The sequence below is a fragment of the Gorilla gorilla genome, chromosome 1 (genome assembly GCF_029281585.2).
Source record: "Gorilla gorilla gorilla isolate KB3781 chromosome 1, NHGRI_mGorGor1-v2.1_pri, whole genome shotgun sequence".
Taxonomy (NCBI): Eukaryota; Metazoa; Chordata; class Mammalia; order Primates; family Hominidae; genus Gorilla; species Gorilla gorilla.
The window spans coordinates 169,992,621-170,012,796 of record NC_073224.2 but is presented as its reverse complement, the minus strand read 5'-3'; the positions used below and the strand labels follow the sequence as shown (position 1 = coordinate 170,012,796).

The window sequence follows — 20,176 nt, the reverse complement described above, 5'->3', positions numbered from 1 at the left end:
TTCAAGCGATCCTCCTGCCTCAGCCTCCCCAGTAGCTAGGATTACAGGCAGGTAACACCAAACCTGGCTAATTTTTGTATTTTTAGTAGAGATGGGATTTTGCCATGTTGGCCAGGCTGGTCTCAAACTCCTGACCTCAGGTGATCCGCCCACCTCAGCCTCCCAAAGTGTTTGGATTACAGGCATGAACCTCCATGCCCAGCCATTTTGTGTTTGATTTTGATCTCTGTTTTACAGAGAAAAAAACACTGCAGCTGTAAAGTAGACATCTTCTATGTTCCCCCTCCGAGTCGTATTCCAATCCCTCCTTCACCAAGGAAATTACTTCTTTGAATTTGGCATACCTCTATTCCATATTTCTATTTTGAAATGCATGTGTATGTATTCATCAGTATATAGCATAGTTTTTTTGACTTGTGTAAATTGATTTGTGCTATATAAATTTTCTGTACTTGCTTACACAATATTGTTTGCAAGATCTATTCATCTTATTTCATACATAAAAATATAGATAATTCATTTTCATTGCTGTTCATTTTAACAACATATTACTTTTTCATAATTTACCTTATACTGTTGTTTATTTAGGTTGTGACCAACTTTTTAATATTATTCTGTAATTAACATTTTTATGTTGATTTTTCTATATTTTAGATTATTTAGGTAGGATAGTTGCTTAGAAGTAGATATGAAAGTTTTTGAGGTGTGAGATTCATATTTGAAAATGTTTTCCAAAAAAATTACAGTTTATAATCTCAAAACCCATTTATGAGAGTGCTCATCTTATAGCACTTTCACTAGCATTGAATATTCCAAGTTATTCTGGAGTTCATTCACTAATTTTTAATGGAAACAACTGACTTTGTGATTAAATTAAGTAGCATAGAAAAATGTGATCAATGTGTTGGTTGGATGTAAGCCATTTAGTTAAGTTCCAAGATCCACTTTAAAATCATCTATTGATTATGAAATGCTATTGTATCATTTTATGTTGTGGTTTTGTCTTCTTTTCAGAAAGGCCATGGATCTGCTATGCTTTATCTGTGCTATTCTTAGGAAGTTTTTGAAGCTTCCTCTGTAATACATTTTATTATAACATCCAGTAATGAAAATATCTTTTTTTAGAAATCAAGCATATGCTTTACTTTCTTTATTGGGTATTTGTGATCACCAACTCTCTTCATTATTTTGGAATTTCAATTTTAAGCTCTAAGATGATGTCATCTTTGTAGCCAGAAGACCTGAGCAGCAATATCATCTGCAGTTATGTAAATTTCATCAAATTATTCTCATTTTCCAGAGGAAATTATTATCAGATTATTTATCCATAAAGTGGGATTATTATCACCTTATTACGTTCTTAAATAGATTAAATGAGATCCTTTAAAATAAAGTAGAAATATAGATTAGAATCACTGATCTCTTTCCAAGTAGCCATAGATACCTAAAGTCCCCAGTAAAACCCAGAATTAGAGAAATTTCAGAGGTATGATTGATCATCTTTCTCTGCCACTTTGCCTGACACAGCCAAGAGAGCAATTTATGCAGTGCATCACAGGTTGCCCAAATCCTTGGAAATCATGAAAGGCCTTATGTTCCCACAGCATCCTCCCCCACCTACACACCAAGATTTTATAGTTTGTACCTTAGCCAACTCTCCCCAGAGTTACAGTTTGAATTTTGCCATTATCCAAAACAACTTCAGAAATCTTGAATCTCTAAATTCTACCATAAATTCTAATTTTTCCTTCTTCCACTTCTGTCTGTCCCCTCGCTCCTGCTACACTCCTCTCCGACCTATGGAAACCTGAAGTCTTTTGTTTCTTCTATTTTCTCCTAGACTCAGTTCCCTTCCTGGCCCAGAAAAAAAGTTATAATTGTTATCATTGATATAACTCTTTTGATTGCTCTCAGTGATGCCTCTCAAACTACTTCAATATGGACCATTCTCCCCAACTGCTGATGTATACAAAATTCTTGTTCCCTTATGTTAACAGATTACCTCATTTCCTACTTCATCAAGAAAATTTGAGATCTTCAGAAATGCCTCCCTCAACTACCAGCCCTCCTTCCACCATGCCAACTTACACCCATACCATCCCTTCAGTCTTCCCTCCAGTCTGAACAAATGAGGTGCCTCACTTCTATTCAGTGTCAGCCCCTCCCCTTGTGCTGTCAATCTCCTCTTCATTGTCCCCTCTTGGAATTTACTCAGTTTTTTTTTTTTTTGTACCATCTTATCTATCTTTAACCTGTTCCTCTTCGCCAGTGTCTTCATGTCAGCTTTCCTTTCCCTTGACCCCTCAGTTTTTTTTATAGCCCCTTAACTTTTCTCCTCTCCTCTCATTCAGGCTTTACAAATAATATTCTACCTGTATTGTGTCTATTTATTTTCTTCTTATTTATCTTCAGTTCACTGTAAGATAGTTATCACCTGAAATGTCTGTCAGGTGATTAGTCACGGTTATCTAGAGGGACAGAACTAATAGGATAGATAGATAATATAAAGGGGAGTTTATTAAGTAGTATTAACTCACATGATCATAAGGCCCCAAAATAGGCCCTCCACAAGCTGAGGCGCAAGGAAGCCAGTTCAAGTCTCAAAGCTGAAGAACTTGGAGTCCGATGTTTGAGGAAAGGAAGCATCCAGCATGGGAGAAAGATGCAGCCTGGGAGGCTAAGCCAGTCTACCCTTTTCATGTTTTTCTGCCTGCTTTATATTCGCTGGCAGCTGATTAGATTGTGCCCACCCAGTTAAGGGTAGGTCTGCCCTCCCCAGCCCACTGACTCAAAAATTAATCTCCTTTGGCAACACCCTCACAGACACCCCCAAGATCAATACTTTGCATCTTTTAATCCAATCAAGTTAACACTCACTATTAACCATCACAGTGTCTATCACCAAGGTTACTAGTGACCTACTGTTTTTAAAATGGAGTGGGTATCCTCGATCTCTTATTTCACTGGACACCTTTCCTGTGTATGATGCTCTTGTTCACTTCCTTTTTCCTAACACAACTCTATTCATTGGACTCTAGTCACCCTTACACTTCTGGACACCATTCCTTCTTGTTGCTCTTCCTGTTTTCAGCCCTCAAGTATTAGTGTCCCTTAAGGTACTGTCCTCAATCAACTCACTCTAGTTGCCCTCACATTCCCCTTGGAGAGCTCATTCACGTGAGTTTCTACTTCCGTGATACTTCTAAGTTGTATCTCCAGCTAAAACCTATTCTCTAAGCTTCAGATTTTGATGCCAACTGATTCCTGGTAATCTCCACCTATGTCCTCCAGGAACCCGAAGTTAATTATGATCAAAACTGAATTCAGTCTCTCCCATTTATCTGCTTCCACCCCAATACTCTGCATCTCCATTGGTGACATCACCACATGCTGGGAAACTGGAAGACATGTTTGTGCATGACTCACTCCCTCGCCCCCATATCCTGTCACCAAGTCCTACCATTTTTATCTTTTAAATGTTTCCTGAAGCAGCTGCTTTTTATTCCTCATTACCTCTTTCATTACCAGCCCTGTTAAGTTTCCTGTTTTTGTTTTTCTTTTTTCGAATAGGATAGAGTATATATACAGAACACCAATCTGCCAAAATCACTTCCCATTAAAAATATTTTAATTATGCTCCTTCACTTATGCAACAAAGTCTATCTCCTTTAAAAAAAAAGAAATACAAGCTTTGAGTTTCTTGAGGGCAGAGACCATACCATGCACTATGACTAGTATAATGCCTAGCACTTAGAAAATGTTTAATTAGATCTTACTTAATGAAGGGATGAATAAATTATAGAAGTGCTGTGTATCCATTCTTCTCATTCTTTTTTTCATACATTGTCACTGTGTGGCAGTGACAATACTATTTACCAAATAATCCACATCCTCCCTTTGTATTTCCCAGCCTTCCTTGTGCTAAGGGTGAGGCCATATAAATAGTTCTAGACATTGAGTTATAAGCATAATTGCTGCATGGCACTTGCAGCCCAATATCTTTAAGAGCAGTGGTGAATTTTCCACACTCTCTCTTCCCTTGCTTTGGCTCTCCTGACAATCTTGAGATGGTATCACAAGATAACGGGGCAGAAACGCATGCTGGACATACAGTAGTAGGAATAGTGGAAAGTAAGCCTTCTGTGTTAAATCACTGAGATTTCAGGGTTAATTTGTTAAAATAACATAATCTAATCCACCCTGAATAATAATAATGTTTACTGTTACAAGTTTATACATCAGTCTCTGTCTTACTGTATTCATATGAGCTTTTGTTGAACCTTGCCCAGTGGGCAGCCCGTTTGCTTCTCCTTACATATGCATAATGCATAGGAAAAAAACAAAAAAACAAAAAAAGCATTGGGAGGCTGAGGCAGGTGGATCACCTGAAGTCAAGAGTTTGAGACCAGCCTGGCCAACATGGTGAAACCCCGCCTCTACTAAAAATACAAAAATTAGCCAGGCGTGGTGGTCTGTGCCTGTGATCCCAGCTACTCGGGAGGCCGAGGCAGGAGAATGGCTTGAACCCAGGAGGCGGAGGTTGCAGTGAGCTGAGATCGCACCACTGCACTCTAGCCTGGGTGACAGAGTGAGACTCCGTCGTCCGCGAGGAGAGGAGGGCAGGGAAGAGGAGGGGAGGGGAGGGAAAGGGAGGGGAGGGGAGCAACACATGACTGATGTTTTCCAACTCACCTGCCTGTTGCTAGCCAGCCCTCTGTCTCAAAACCTCTGCATATCAGAGTGTGCTCCCTACACATGATTTATGTTTTCCATCCTTGCCCAACCTGACATATAGGCAGAGCAGTTCATTGCCTGTTCCCTATGATCTAAGTGACAGTAGAAGTATTTTTCTACATGCACACACACACATCCTCCATACTACCTCATGGATGCCTTTGATTTCACAGCAGAATGCCATGTCTCTAATTTTAAATTTCAATCCTTGTTATAAAGGAAACTTCTCCCAAGAATCGTACCATGTTCTATTGCAAGCACAGGCTAAAGGAATCAGAGACTATCTCCAAAGTAGATCTGGAAGTCTTAAGCCCTCCTAATTTGTTAAGGATGTGTAGATAACCTCCAATGACCTACAATTACTAATATTCTCATGGTAACTTTGATATAATTCCATTCTTTTCTGCAAGTATTCTACAAAGTGCACTGCTTTTGTATTTTGGAACCTAATTAGATTCCAAATTTTATTGAACTGTTTTGTATTTTGTTGTTTCAGTAAGTAATAATTGTTTCAGTTAGAAAAAAAAAACACAGAAAATCTGCCTTCCAGGCTTATATAATCTTACCAGGATCTATCCTTTAGCTCCACTTTCTGTAGAAATGCTCCATCCTTAGACAGGCTCTCCTCTTTTTGTCATGCGTAAAGTTCCCAGGGCTGCAGAGAAAAGCAATAAGCAATAGTGTTTTCCCCAGAAGTCACAAAGATTCACTGCTTTGTATGTGTTCTGAATGGGCCATGTTCCCATCCTGGATCAATCTCTGTGGCCAGGTGGATACAATGCACTTGTTAGCTGAGGCCTTAATCATCTCCCAAAGTGGTAAAAAACAAACAAACAAAAAAGGAATGGGCTTCAAAGGAAGCACAAGGCCTAAAAATAGGGAAGGGGATAATTTCTGGGGAAAAATTAGGCTACCACTAGGAAGGTTTTGATGTTGGCAGCAATAGCAACCTCTATTCTCTCTATACAGTCTGCTGCCTGAAGTTAGAATTTAGAGACAGCATCTAGTTAGAGAAAGAAAGTGTTTCTTTATATACTACATGTTTCACTTTGATCATATTCTCTCTGTCCCTTCTCTGAACTTTTAAAACATATTCTAAAGTATTCTCCTATATGCTGTCTTGGTTTTAGTTATTTATAAATATTTCTCTCCCCTAGATCTAGATGTAGATCATCAGCTATTTCAAGGCAAGTACTGGTGGTTATATGGCATGTACATACAAGGCATGTACTGCATTGTACATTACATGTAGTAGGCATCCCCAACTATTCAACAAATAATTATTCATTGACAAAATGAAAGGATTAAAAGTCCATGGGTCTTCAGGTGGTAGCTTGGGGACTGATTTTTTAAAAGTCAATGGGTCTTATTCATCTTATGCATAGTATTAGGTTGGTGCAAACATAATTGCCGTTTTTGCCATTGAAAGTAATGGCAAAACCACAGTTACATTTGCACCAACCCAGTATTATCTCATCACAGTTCTGTAACCCCTGTGTGTGCATGGATGTTTGTGTGCAAGGTGCTAATACACACACAGTAAGAAGCTACTATGTGCCCATGGTAAGCAACAGGGATGTGAGGATATAGTGATTACAAAACAAACATTCCCCAGGTCTTCAAAAGTTTATACTCTAGTGACAAAGACAGACGCTTATCACATAGAGTGTAATCAGTGCTCCAAAGAATAATTGTAAGGTATTCAGGGAGAATGTATGTGAGTAATAGATCTTCAATTTTATTATTATTATGCTGATTCCAGATCAATTCCAAATTGGCTGTCAGGGAATACCAGTTTTCCTAGAGGTCTGTTAAAGGTGGAGTTTCTTAGATGCTTAACACTAGATTCCCAAATAAAAGCTCAAGATCCAAGAAATTACATCTTATATTTGTGATAAGTAGAAACTAATTTAATTTTCTTTTCCTCTCTCCTTCCTCCCCACTCTCTCCCAGCCTGAAGTTCTGGATCAAATACAAAATTTGAGGGAGTTATGGATGGATAATAATGCATTACAAGTGTTACCTGGGGTATGTAAGTTTTTATTCTACCATGTTGTCTAATATGTGTTATACATTTGTTGTATTTGATCATAATCTCAACTCTTAAATTTCAGTATTTGTGTTTCAAAGTAAAATAATACTCATTAGGAGTGTTCAGTCACCAAGTGTTTTCACCAATTTTTTTTTTAGTATTTTATGTATCTTTTTGTGAGTGTTATAGGTGTACAAAACGTAAGAAAGATTTTTCTTATTCCATTTGGAGTATATTTGTCATCTCTTCCCACATTTACTGTTCTTTAAAAGCTGAAAGAATTTATAGTTATATTTTTAAAAAGCAAAATACCATATATAATACCAAGTTTTATTTTTACAAAATCAACCTTATTCTTACAGGTAACTAGACAATGGTTTTTATTCATTTTGTTAGAGCTCTTCTACAAAATAAAAATCTCTCTCGGTTCAGGTGATTTTCAATAGAACCCATGTGAATTTTTGAAAATGGCAAGGATCATTCAGTATTAAAAACAGAAAGTTAAACCAGAGTCAAATTTTTTCCTCAACTAAAGGCCACCCCAGTACTATCTCCTGAGTATAAGTTTACCAGTCAACTCATTGAGTGTGATTATTCCTACTTTTTCCATCTAACAAAAGAATGTTCCCATAAAACACTGCCCCTTGCCACTTGCATACACACACACACACACACCAAGAGAGAGAGACAGAGAGAGAGCGCAAACACAAGTCTCCCTATTGTTTTGCATAACTCCAAACTCCTGGCATTGGTCTAAGTAGCCACAGCAGGTGAATATGTAATAAATCTGCAGCCAACACAGAGGTTTAGATGTGTATTCTCAAAACCAGTTTTATTTCTTTTTTGAATTGACATTAAAAATTACTTAAGATGACAGCAAAACCAAGAAGAACAAGACATTTATTCTGTCTTTGAATAAGCATAAGACCACATAAAGGAGAAAATCTGAAACAAAGATTATGGAAAAATAATTAATGCTTTTATCAAAAGATGCATTTATACCATCAAAGACACAAAACAGAAAAATATGCACATCTATTGTTCACTGATTTATTTAAAAATCATGTACCAATAAAGCTCTATGAATCAGAAACTATGCTAATGTCAGGGTTACAAAGATAATATATTCAATGACCTTGAATATGTTTGTTTGAGAAGCTCACACATAGCAGGATAAACAGATCTGGATTTCACTACTCATAGCAGAGCCTGATTTGTGCTATAGTCGAGGTATGTACAAATCCTGAGGCAACACAGGTGAGACACTTACCAATCCCTGTGTAAAGATTGAAGAATCAGAATATATGCCAGCTAAAAGTTTATACCTCTTCTTCAATATATTTATTTATTAAAAATTACATAGCATTTACCACGGGCTAGGCATTCTCTCTGTGTTTTACAAATGTTGATTCATTGAATCCCTACAACAACCCTATGAAGTAAGTTCTACTACCATCCCCATTTTATAGATGAGGAAACTAAAACACAAAAAAAGTAACTGGCCCAAGATAACACAGCCAGTAACCCAGGGAGCTGTAATTCAAACCAGCGCCAGAGGCTGCTGTTGACTGTAAAGCTCCCAAAGGCTCTCTATGGAACCAATAGAAGGTACAAATGCGAATTTTACTTTTCACAATGGTTACATTCCCAAAATCCACTGTGCAAATCACTCACATGCCAAATTTCTCAATAAGTTTGTTATTTAAGTGGAAAGGCAGGGATGAAATCTTCCATAAAACATATAATGCTGCCTAATTTGTCTGTCTTGAGAGTAGATGTTTCATGTGTACTGCTAGCTTTATATAGATTCCTTACTTTATTTTGTATACTTGCACTTGGTATTTTGTTATACGCTGTGTGGGAATACCCTACACCTCCCTGCCAGAAATAGCCGTGGCTTTCTGGATGTTGGTGCTGGCAAAGAATTGCTTTTCAGTTATCCCAGAATACTTGACTTTGAATGGTTCATCTTGAGTGCCGTCTCCAGCCTATGTCTGTCAGTTTCACAGAATAATTAAAACATTTAATATCATTAGCCATGGGGAAAAGAAGCACATTCATTTTTTTCTTAGTTCATGTATCATAATAAAGTTAATATACTTTGTGAATACTTTTGAATAGTCTGGGCTATTATTTTCCACTGTGTTTTTCACAAATCAGAGAAGCAAATAGATAATGATCAAATATTTAGTCTTTTACATAGTTCTGTCTTGTGACCATCAATCTAAGGTTAATCAACCAAAATATGACTAAATCATGTATTGAATTCACATTTATTTTAAACAAACTCCAGTATCTTCTTTTACTTGTGGCTTCTACTTTCCATTTGCTGCACTGCTCACCTATAGACCCCTCTATGCCCAGAGAATGTGGGATCAACATTCAGTATCCTCAAGTACTGTAAGAATTTATGCCTTTACAGTCCTCAGGCTATGATTGCTTTGATACAGTGTTTTCAACATCAAAGTGTTATTCCAAAAAGAATGTTTAGGAATTGCACACCAAAATGCTAAATTACGCTGAAGATAGCAATGAAGGAATCTGAAAGCTTCAAGGAGAAAATAAATTTTCTCATGATATCTCATGATAAAGGAACAAAAAAGAAACACACACACACACACACCATTCTTTCATTGCTCAATGGAAAAGAAGAGTGAACTTAGGTAACATGATAGTTCCTTGGGATGGAAAGCTATGAGTAAAGTGACAATATTTTTCCAAGTGACACATTTCCAAGCATGAGGAAAAACTGACTCATCCAAAGTACTCTGATTCTAGCTAGCAAATATTCAGTCACTCCAAGCCTGTGCTCACACTCTGCACCCACATGGGAAGCTGAGGGAGCAGGGCTGGAGATTTGTACTGGGTTAATTAAGGATATGTGCCCTCCAAATGGGCTTTGTAGCCTGTAGTCTGATAAAATTGAGTTTGAAATCAGCTCCACCCCATATTAATGGGATAACTTTGGAGTGTTACTTGTAGTACATGCTCTCATGCATCCTTCTCCAAGACTTAAGAATTTACTCTATTCCCCCAGCTTCTGGAAATGCTGCTTGCAGCTCTCCAGCCTTCTTCAGAAATTGCCTCACGTAAAGAGAACATCTTCCTCCACGGTCATAACCCAATTCCCAGAGACCTCCATCCAATGATCAGTCAATGCAGGTATATAAAGGCTCAGCCCTTCATCCTCTACTCAGAACAACTTCAGGGCAATCCCAACTTCAGTGATCTTTGAAGTGCCAGCCAAGGACTTTCTTAAGACTTCATCACAGCCCAACTTCTTTGTCTACCCAATCCTGCTCCCTTTCTTTCCTATCTCTTCCTTTCTACTGGTGTTGATCCTAAACACTCTCAAAAACTTCTTTCTTTGTCTCTGCTTCCCAAGGAATCCAACATGTGACATGACTTAATGTCCAATATTTAATATGTGTTAAAATGCAGATTCTGATTCAGCAGATCTGGGGTGGGTCTGACATTATACTTTTTTTTTTTTTGGATGGAGTCTCGCTCTGTTGCCCAGGCTGGAGTTCAATGGCATGATCTCAGCTCACCGCAACCTCTGCCTCCAGGGTTCAACTGATTCTCCTGCCTCAGCCTCCTGAGTAGCTGGTATTACAGGTGCCCGCCACCATACTCAGCTAATTTTTGTATTTTTAGTAGAGACGGGGTTTCACCATGTTGGTCAGGCTGGTCTCAAACTCCTGATCTCGTGATCCGCCCACCTTGGCCTCCCAAAGTGCTGGGATTACGGGCGTGAGCCACCACGCCCAGCAGAGATTATACATTTCTAACAAGCTCCCAAGTGGTGTCAATGCTGCTGGTCTGCCGAACACATTTTGGGTAGCAAAAATATAAAATATTGAATCAAATAATATATATAAAGTACTTAGCATAGTGCCAAGTGTGAGCTTGTGTGTATGTAATAAATTTATGTATTTATTGTGTATTTGTTTATTTATACTCTGTCAAGTAATTAGAGATGGTAAAGTATGCACAGGTAGACCAGATAAACACATGAACCATTCGTTGAGTAACTGAAATGTGTGGAACATTTATTTACAAAACATGCCCTAAAGGAAAAGGAAAATGAGGACCTTTGCCCTGCCCTAACTCCTCTAGTCCGTGTCCCACCCACATGTTCACTCCTTGCCCAAGATATGGGTTGATCCTTCCCTCTCCTCAGAAATCAGTTACTAATCCAATCATTCCACTTCTAACTTTCTCTGGAGTCCATCCCCTCTTCATCCTCACTTCTGCTGCCTTAACAGCTAAAATACTTCTATATCCCTCTAGCAGATCTCCTTGACTCCAGCTTTTGAAAGTTCCCTGAAGTTACTACTTCTAAGCATAAATCTGTTCATGTCATTCCCCATCTTACAATCCTTTTGCTTTCCTTGCCTATAAAATAGAGTTTGCGTTTCTTCACATGACATAGAAACCCTTTCAGCAGCTGGCTTCTCCCTGTAATCTCAACTTCATCACTATACTCAGCCACTTTGAATTTCCCACTCTTCCTCAAACATAGCATGCTTTGTCACACTTTATAAAGGCACGTGCTGTTCTGCCTTCCAGGTACAGGTTCTCTTCTTTTGATGAGCAGCATCTTCCAGGCCATTTGCAGCCCTTCCCCGTTCTATGGCATTCACTACATGCTTTTTTATTGCACTTGTCACAGGGTATTATAATTATTTCTTACTTGAAAGTTTCCTTCATTACTGAGAACTCCTTATTGATAAAAACTTTGTCTTCATCATGGCAAGTCTGTCCCCATACTTAGCTGTCTTATTCTTGATTGTTCTTGAATACATAACACAGATATTGGTGCATAGTAGATCCGTCAAAAAGGGCCATTGAATGAGCAAAACATTGACTCTAATTAATAGGGTAATCTCCAAAATTATAATTTAAAACCTTTCTTATGCATTTGAAATTTTAAGGATCTACATGTCAATGTCATTGTTTCAGTGGCAGCTTATTTAGTTGGGAGTTATTTATTTTATTCAGTGCCAACTTCAAGATTATTGTATGTTTTCTAACTGCTGCATTGAGATATAATTCACATACCATATACAGTTCTGTGGTTTTTGGACTACTCACATAGTTGTACAACCATCACCACAATCTAATTTTAGAACATTTTCATGAGCCCTAAAAGAAAACCTGAACCTATTAGCCATAACTCCCATACTCCCCATCCACCCAGCTCCTAGAAACCCTACTCAACTTTCTATCTCTATGGATTTGCATATTCTGGACATATCATATAAATGGAATCATACAATGTGTGGTCTTTTGTGACTGGCATCTATTCCTTTTTATTACCAAGTAATATTTCATTATATGTATATGCCACATTTAATTTATGTGTTCATCAATTGATGGACATTTGGGTTGTCACCAATTTTTGACATTGTGAATAATGCATCTGTGACCATTTGTGTAAGTTTTTGTGTGTACATATGTTTTTATTCTCAGTGGTATATGCCTATAGTGGTATAACCCTATTTATTGTTGAGTCATTTTGAGAAACTGCCAAACAGTTCTTCAAAGTGGCTATACCATTTTACGTTCCTACTAGCAATGTTTGAAGTTTACAATTCCTCCACATTCTTGCCAACACTTGTTATTGTTGTGGTTGCTTTTAAAATAAACTTTACAGTGTAGTGGTTCTTACAACTTTAAAATGTCTTGTGAAAGTTTCTCAACTAACCCTGAGTTTATGCAATGTCATCAAGTCTATAGGGAAGTTAAAGATGTTGGTATACCTGGATATGTCAAAAAACAGAATAGAAACAGTTGACATGGACATTTCTGGATGTGAAGCCCTTGAGGACCTCTTATTGTCATCCAATATGTTGCAACAATTGCCTGATTCTATAGGTGAGAATATAATATTTTGTCACAAATATTTATGTCAAATATACCATTTTCTTTTTTGGAAGTATAGTTTGTCTATAGATATAGGTAATATGCTGTTAGCCTGATGTTAATAAATTTTAAAATGTGCTATGGAAATCATAAAATAGTATCTAACAAATATCTTAAGTGAAATATTAACTCTGGTTTCCAAATTCAAGAAGGCTCTTCTGTTAAAATGATCCTACCAAATTGATATTGTTTAAAAATTGTTATATCTCCAAAGTTGCAAAATGTTATTATAAGGAGTATGTATGTTTTCTTTAGAGTAATTTAATAATCATGTATGTATCCTTATATTATGATAGAATTACAATAGCTTCCATCCATAGGATGTTGCTATATTCTACTTGTAATATTGTTGTAACATTGGTATAATGTAGGAGTAACATATAAAAAGTGTAAACATAAAATGTCTTCTTAGTTCTATTATTTTAAAAAAGTCACATTTCCTTAACATGTTAAGATTCATTAGATCAAATAATTTGCCTGTTAGTATATAAAAAGCACTCATACATTTCTGTTTAAGGATGTTTATATGGGCCGGGCGCAGTGGCTCATACCTGTTATCCCAGCACTATGGGAGGCCAAGGCGGGTGGGTCACGAGGTCAGGAGTTCGAAACCAGCCTAGCCAATATGGTGAAACCCCATCTCCACTAAAAATACAAAAAGTACCGGGCATGGTGGTGCATGCCTGTAGTCCCAGCTACTCGGGAGGGAGGCTGAGGCAGGAGAATCGCTTGAACCCAGGAGGCAGTGGTTGCAGCGAGCCGAGATTATGCTACTTCACTCCAGCCTGGGCAATAGAGGGAGACTCCGTCTCAAAAACAAACAAACAAAAAAAGTTTATATGAGTAAAATAGTGAAAGACTCATTTAAATAATGTGTAAGCTTTTTTGTATAGGTATCTTGCTGTTAGTATTTGTAAGAGAACTCTACGAAAAGGGTAATCATTAAATTACTTAACTTTGTAACATAGATTTTAACCTCTTTGAAACAGATGTGTTATATGTTCTGGAACTTAATCATTATTAAGATTGACTGAAGTTCAGAATCAGTCTTATATTAGCAATGTGGTGATCTTATCCTTCGTGGATGCTGCAGATCCAATCCAAGCCAACTTGTGACTTGCCATGGTTTTCCACAGTGAATTTTCTGTTTCCCTTTTCACTAGCTCCACATATGAGTTGTAAATTTTTAATCATTATTAAGTTCCAGAACGTATAACTTTTAAAAATTAAGCCATATCCTAGGTAATCCAGTTGAAGATGAGGCAATTTTCCAAATTTTTCTTCAATACATTATTACTTCTACTTAGCCATTCTTTGAGGCTGATAAAGAACATTAGTTTTAGCAAAATTGTGGTCCATCTTTTCTTTCTTCCTAGAATTGTTGACTTTTTATTTACAAAATCCCATATTTTATAATGATATTTCTCTAACTTGCTCAATCATGGGTCTTAACTGAGAGTTTTATTAAACACTTCCACATTTCTAGGCTTTGTCTCTTAAGATTCTGATTCAGTAAATGTGACAAGCCCCCTGATCTGTACTTTTATTAAACATCTTAGATGAAACTTGTGATCAGACAAATTTAGGAAATACTGGTTTATGTTGTAACAGGTAAGGAAGTATGATTATAGAGAACATCCACTGATCAAGATGACAGAGCAACTTAATACGTAACCTTACACTCCTACTCACCACCATCCCATACCGTTTTAAATATATCTTGAAAATATAAAAACTCTATATATTCCAAGAACATATTTTTCTTCATTACTGACTCCTCAGTGCCAAGAACTGTGCCTGGCATATTCTACGTGCTGTTTGAACACTTAGTAAATAAAATAATTTAGCCACACTCACCCAGGCATGGTGGCATGTGCCAACAGTCCCAATTACTCAAAAGGTTGAGACAAGAGGATTGCTTGAGCCCAGGAATTCGAGTCCACCCTAGGCAACATAGCAAGACTCCATCTCTGAAAAAAAAAATTCTAATTTTTAAAAAAGAAAAATGATGTTTGCTTAAGAAGAATGAACATCAACCTCAACCTGTGATAGAATGGAAATCCAGCAATATCCCCAGGCCTGATGGGCTACAAACCACAAACAGCAGCTGTAAGTTCAGTTCTTACCATGAAATAAGAAATAGAAGGACTTTAAGCACAACAGAGGAATCAGAACTTACAAAAGATTAAGGCGGGACCTCTTTTCTGTGAAAAGGGACTGAAAAATTTACAACTAGTATGTGGAGCTAGAGAAAAGGGAAACAACAGAAAATTCACTGCGGAAAACTATGGCAAGTGACGAGCTGGCTTGGACTGAATCTGCAGTATCCACAAAGGATAAGACCACCAACATTGCTAATATAAGACTGGTTCTGAACTCCAGAAACCTGGGGGTCAGGTGGAGGTAACCAGAAAACTGCCAGACAGGGAGAAGTGAGCATAGTGAAGGGGGAAACATTCACCCTCACAAATGAGCTTGCAAACAAAAATGTTGAAGGAAACTAATGTTGCTTTGACAACCAAAAATTCAACCAAATAGGAGAATTTACCCTAAGGGAAACAAAAGTTATCAACCAATATAAAAACTATTTTAAGCATGTATAGAACATCAAATAGATAAAAGAATAACAATTAGGTGTTACAGCCAAATAATTAGGGCCAGTGAAAGAGGAATCTTTTATATTTAAAATGCTGAAACACAAATAATAAAACTTATCAAACAAAAACATGAGCTATGACTAAAAATAGATGGTTAAGAAAAAGAATCAATTAAAAATCCTGAAAATGAAAAGGAAGATATTGGTCAAAGGACACCAAGTTGCAGTTAGACAGGAGGAATAAATGATAAGTATTTAAATTGACAGATATGTTAATTAGCTTGATTCAATCATTCTAAAGTGATACCACTGCATCACTATGTACCTGATAATTATATACAATTTTAATTTGCCAAAAAGTTTTCAAAAATAAATTTTGAAAAAGAAATCCTGGAAATTAAAATACCACATTAGGTATGAAATACCACATAGGGAAATTTTAAAATACAACAGCTATAATGAAGAAAGTATGATATAGTCAGGTATAGAATTTGTAAGTTGGAAGACAGTGCTGAGGAACAGAACAGGCACATAGAAATTTGTTAATAAGAAATATTAAAAATTAGTTAAGAGACACAGAGAATAGAATAGAAATTGCATTCTAAAAATGAAAAAGCAAAAAAATTACCTTCTCCAGGAATAAATACAGAATTCCAGAAATACAGAACAGAATAAATGGAAAAGAGGAACTATTCAAAGAGAAAATAGTTGATATTATTTTTCAGCATTAAATACACAAGTAATTTATCATAATAAATGCATACACATAGTGCTAAAAGAGATAAATGTAATAAATTTGCACTGGCTCATTGTTCTGAAACTGCAAGGACAAAGAAAAACATTGTTTAAAGCTGCCATAGAACAAAAAGAGCTTATCTACATAATAATAATTAGAGATGTCATCATTGTCGTCAGTGACAATATCTTCTGGATAGCGGAGTAATATCTTCAAAGTACTGAAGGTTAGTTACAGGCAGATTGGATTTCTATACCCAAGTAAACATTCATTCAAGAGTGAGCACACAACAAATATATTTGAACATATACCAAGAATAAGAGAATCTGCTCTTAAAAGATGTACTTTACTTAGAAAACAAAAACAAAGTCAGAAGGAAGGAAGTGAATGCATAGAGCAATGGCAAGCTTTACCAAATTTACCAACTTAATTTGGTAAATTAAGTAATTTAATTAAGTAATTTAATTTACCAGCTTAATTTGGTAGAAATTAAGAAAGAAATCTCTTCAGTATTTCTTAGTTGGGAGTATAGGATGAAGAGATGGAGACTTGGAGAAGGGCAAAAGTAGAGAGAAGGAATAGGATAAAATACCTTTGATTATTCTAGAGAAAAGAGTCTAAGCACATATGATATAGAAATGCAATAAAGATGTTATTTATGAACTTAATTTGGTAAATTAAATTAATTAAATTACTCAATTTGGTAAATGAAGTTGTTATATCTAAATAATTAGTGCCTGTAAAGAGGAATCTTTTATATTTAAAATGTTTAGACAGGATTAAGGAATGTGAAGGACCTTACCTTATTCAAGCAGAGGCTAGAAATACTGCATAACTTTAGAATTTGCATGAGATATTCAGTTAAATAGACATGTTAAAAATGTAAATGTATCTACCTAATAGAAATGAAGCTGATACTTCCAAACCAGGAGAGGAGGGGAAAAGTTCTGAAATAAAATATTCATACGGTGGAAGAAAGAAAAATAAAATGTAAAAATGATAAAATAGAAGTTATAAATAAGATGGTAAAAATAAACTCAAATTGTCATAAATCACAACAAATGTAATAGATTTAATTGATTACACTTATTCTATTAAAAGATCCAGAATTTCAAGTTCAGCTATATTGTGGTTATGAGACATATCTAAAACAAAACACAGAAAGTTTGATTTTACAAAGGCAATAGAGTTGGTTACCAGACTGGGCAACACAGCAAGTTCCCAATTCTACAACAAATTAAAAAATTACCCAGGCACAGTGGCACACACTTGCAGTCCTAACTACTCAGGAAGCTGAGGCAGTAGGATTGCTTGAGCCCAGGAGTTCAGAGGTTGCAGAGAGCTATGATTGTACCACTGCACTCCAACCTGGGTGACAGAATGGGAACTTTTATCAAAAAAAAAAAAACTGGTAAAAAATGAAGCATTATTATTAACATGATATAATTGTTTGTATGAAATAGTTTCCTTTAAGAAAGAAACTAGGAAATTAGCCTTCTGGTCTGAAGAAGTCAGCATGTAATAGGTAACAGAGAATATCAAGCTAGACACTGGATTGGCATATGACAGACTGGGATAGGTAGGTGGTATTATATATTTTACACCTTCATTTATGACCTGAATGGTTCTCAAAGTAACTGTTGTAGTAGCTTACTCCTTGAACTATCTTTGGACCTTATTGACCTGTCAGGGAAATTTGTATTTATACATCTGCAGAGTTGCCACAGTCCCTGATTCTAAATGTAGAGTAGCTGACTCTCCTCAGAGAATTCCCTTTCTTGGTCAAAATAAATATCTGGAATAGGAAACTGAGAGCTCTGTTCTGAGGCCCTAGAATGGTTCATTAGTGATAATTGGATGGTGAATTGCATCGTGTCCTCCTTATTTGGAGCATGGATTATCTATTGGACTACCAACATTTAAAAGAATAAAAGATAAGAATCTTCATAGTATTAGTAGAGGGATATGGCAACTTAAATAAAATCTTTACTTTCTTCATGGCTTTTTTAGTTCCTCTGCAGCTATCGGGTATTTGAATGGAGTGATATACTCAACAACAAGCCCTGTGTGCTGAGTCACTTTCCCTGTGCTGGTTCCAGGGCAAATGAAAGGGACTCTTTTCCTCTTCTAGATGGAGAGTTTTCATAATCAGCTTCTCTGGATAGCAGAGAAACTCAATAAAGAAAAATAAAAGAAAAAGAAAGATTTTTTGCTTAATAATTTATCTTACTCACTTAAAGGTTAAGGGCATGGGCTTTATAGTTAGGTTACTTAGAGTTCTGATTCTGGCTTTTCTACCTTACTTGCTGTGTGACCTTAGACAAGTTACTTAATCTTGCCTCAGTTTCATCATCTATTAAGTGATAGTAGTAATAGTACCTGACATATAGTAAACAACTATTGTTACAATATAATATTCATTATAATCTTAGATTTGATGAGTGCACAACTATTTGCTTTCAAAGTTCTATTATATATTTGTAAATGTAAATATTAGCAAATTATATTAATGTTTAATGTATTAATGCTGATTGCATATATGTGTGTGTAGTTAAAATTGTAGGAAAAGGCCTTCTTTTTCTATCTCTTCAGTATTTCTTAGTTGGGAGTATAGGATGAAGAGATGGAGACTTGGAGAAGGGCACAAGTAGAGAGAAGGAATAGGATAAAATACCGTTGATTACTCTAGAGAAAAGAGTCTAAGCACATATGATATAGAAATGCGATAAAGATGTTAAATGCTGGAGGAAGACATGAGCAACAAGGGTGAGGCTTGCAGCCTAATTTCATCCCAGGGGCAATCATAATTCTACAGAAGCTCCAGACTCTGTCCGAAGAGTATCCTCTTGGATGGAATATGAGTGTTGGCAAAATAGCCACATCACAAATGAGTGAGGTTCCTTTAAACCCACAGACTTGGAGCTGAGCAGGAACTAAATTGCTTCAACCTTTAAAGATATTGAAAAAGATGCACTTAACAAAAGTTTCTTGTGAGAGCCACTACTCCAGTCTTCAGGATAATCTGTCACATCAACATTTAGCCTTAGGCCCCAACCTGCCTCAAGGTTTTCTCTCCATTACTTCAGAGCTGGAGACTATGATCCTCTGAGAGTACTTTGCACCCTGACTTTGTGATGTTTGCTCAGTCGTCTGTAACCCACTCCCAAGCTTCTTGTGACCCGATTTAGTGATGTTGAGACCATCAACCCACATCCAGCTCCACTGGCAGGCAGGACACTCGTCTGATCCAGGCTACCAAGTCACAAAAAACTTAGCTACAATTCATACTTTCCTGTTTTCTTTCCACAACTCAAAAACAAGCTCAGGTGCTCTTTTATATTTCCAAGGCTGATATTGTAACATATGCTCTGGAGAAGCTAAAATGATTCAATCACCTTTTGAACATAGATGGATATGGCAGTGGATGTTCAAACTTCAATGATAAATTGCCACAATGTGAACTGTCCCTTTCCCAGGTGATGTTGTTTTCAAGCTGATGTATTCAGTTCCAAGGTACTTGCTCATAACAGTCTGATAGTGATAACATTTCTCTCTACTGCAGTAGAGATTCTGATTGCTTCTGAAGAATACGTAACAGAGCATACTGAAATGTGAAGTGCAGCCACAGCTTTACTTCAGACTTTTTGTGACTTACTGTATGCCTGTTAGGAACTCTCAAAATATTTTAGAAATATGGGCATGATCTATAGCCAGTTTCTCAAAACATGTTCACAAAACACTAGTTCAACAACATACTGTGCACCACACACACACACACAAACACACACACACACAGACACACACATGAATTCCATAATAAATCTGGAGAGTCACATTGGTATGTTAAAAGCTCCTAGACAAACTATTAAAGAAAGCTATTTAATTTTGTTTAATTTGGCGTCTCTCAAAACATATATGATCATGAAACTTACTATGTCAATTAGTAAATTTTTTTTTTTTGCAGAATGCAGCAATCTATAGTGTACATGTGTAGTTCCAATGTAAAACAAAATTTGTTAAGTGTTAATGCTTTGCCCTTGGATTTGGACTATTTAAGCCATATCAATATTGTAGGTTATTTTATGGTTGGATAAGGAAGTTGATTATGCCAAATGCAGCTGTTCTTCAATTACTATGTGGCTATTGCTCA

At 36.5% G+C, this 20,176-nt stretch overlaps 1 protein-coding gene across 1 annotated transcript in view; it reads left to right on the top strand.

Moving 5' to 3' along the window:
• The window catches only part of LRRC7 (leucine rich repeat containing 7), a 570,226-nt gene that overhangs the window by 412,707 nt on the left and 137,343 nt on the right, over positions 1-20,176 (top strand). Inside the window, exons 9-10 of the mRNA XM_063697691.1 lie at positions 6,688-6,762; positions 12,502-12,646. Coding sequence (XP_063553761.1) covers positions 6,688-6,762; positions 12,502-12,646 — 220 coding nt within the window. The remainder of the gene's footprint in view (positions 1-6,687; positions 6,763-12,501; positions 12,647-20,176) is intronic.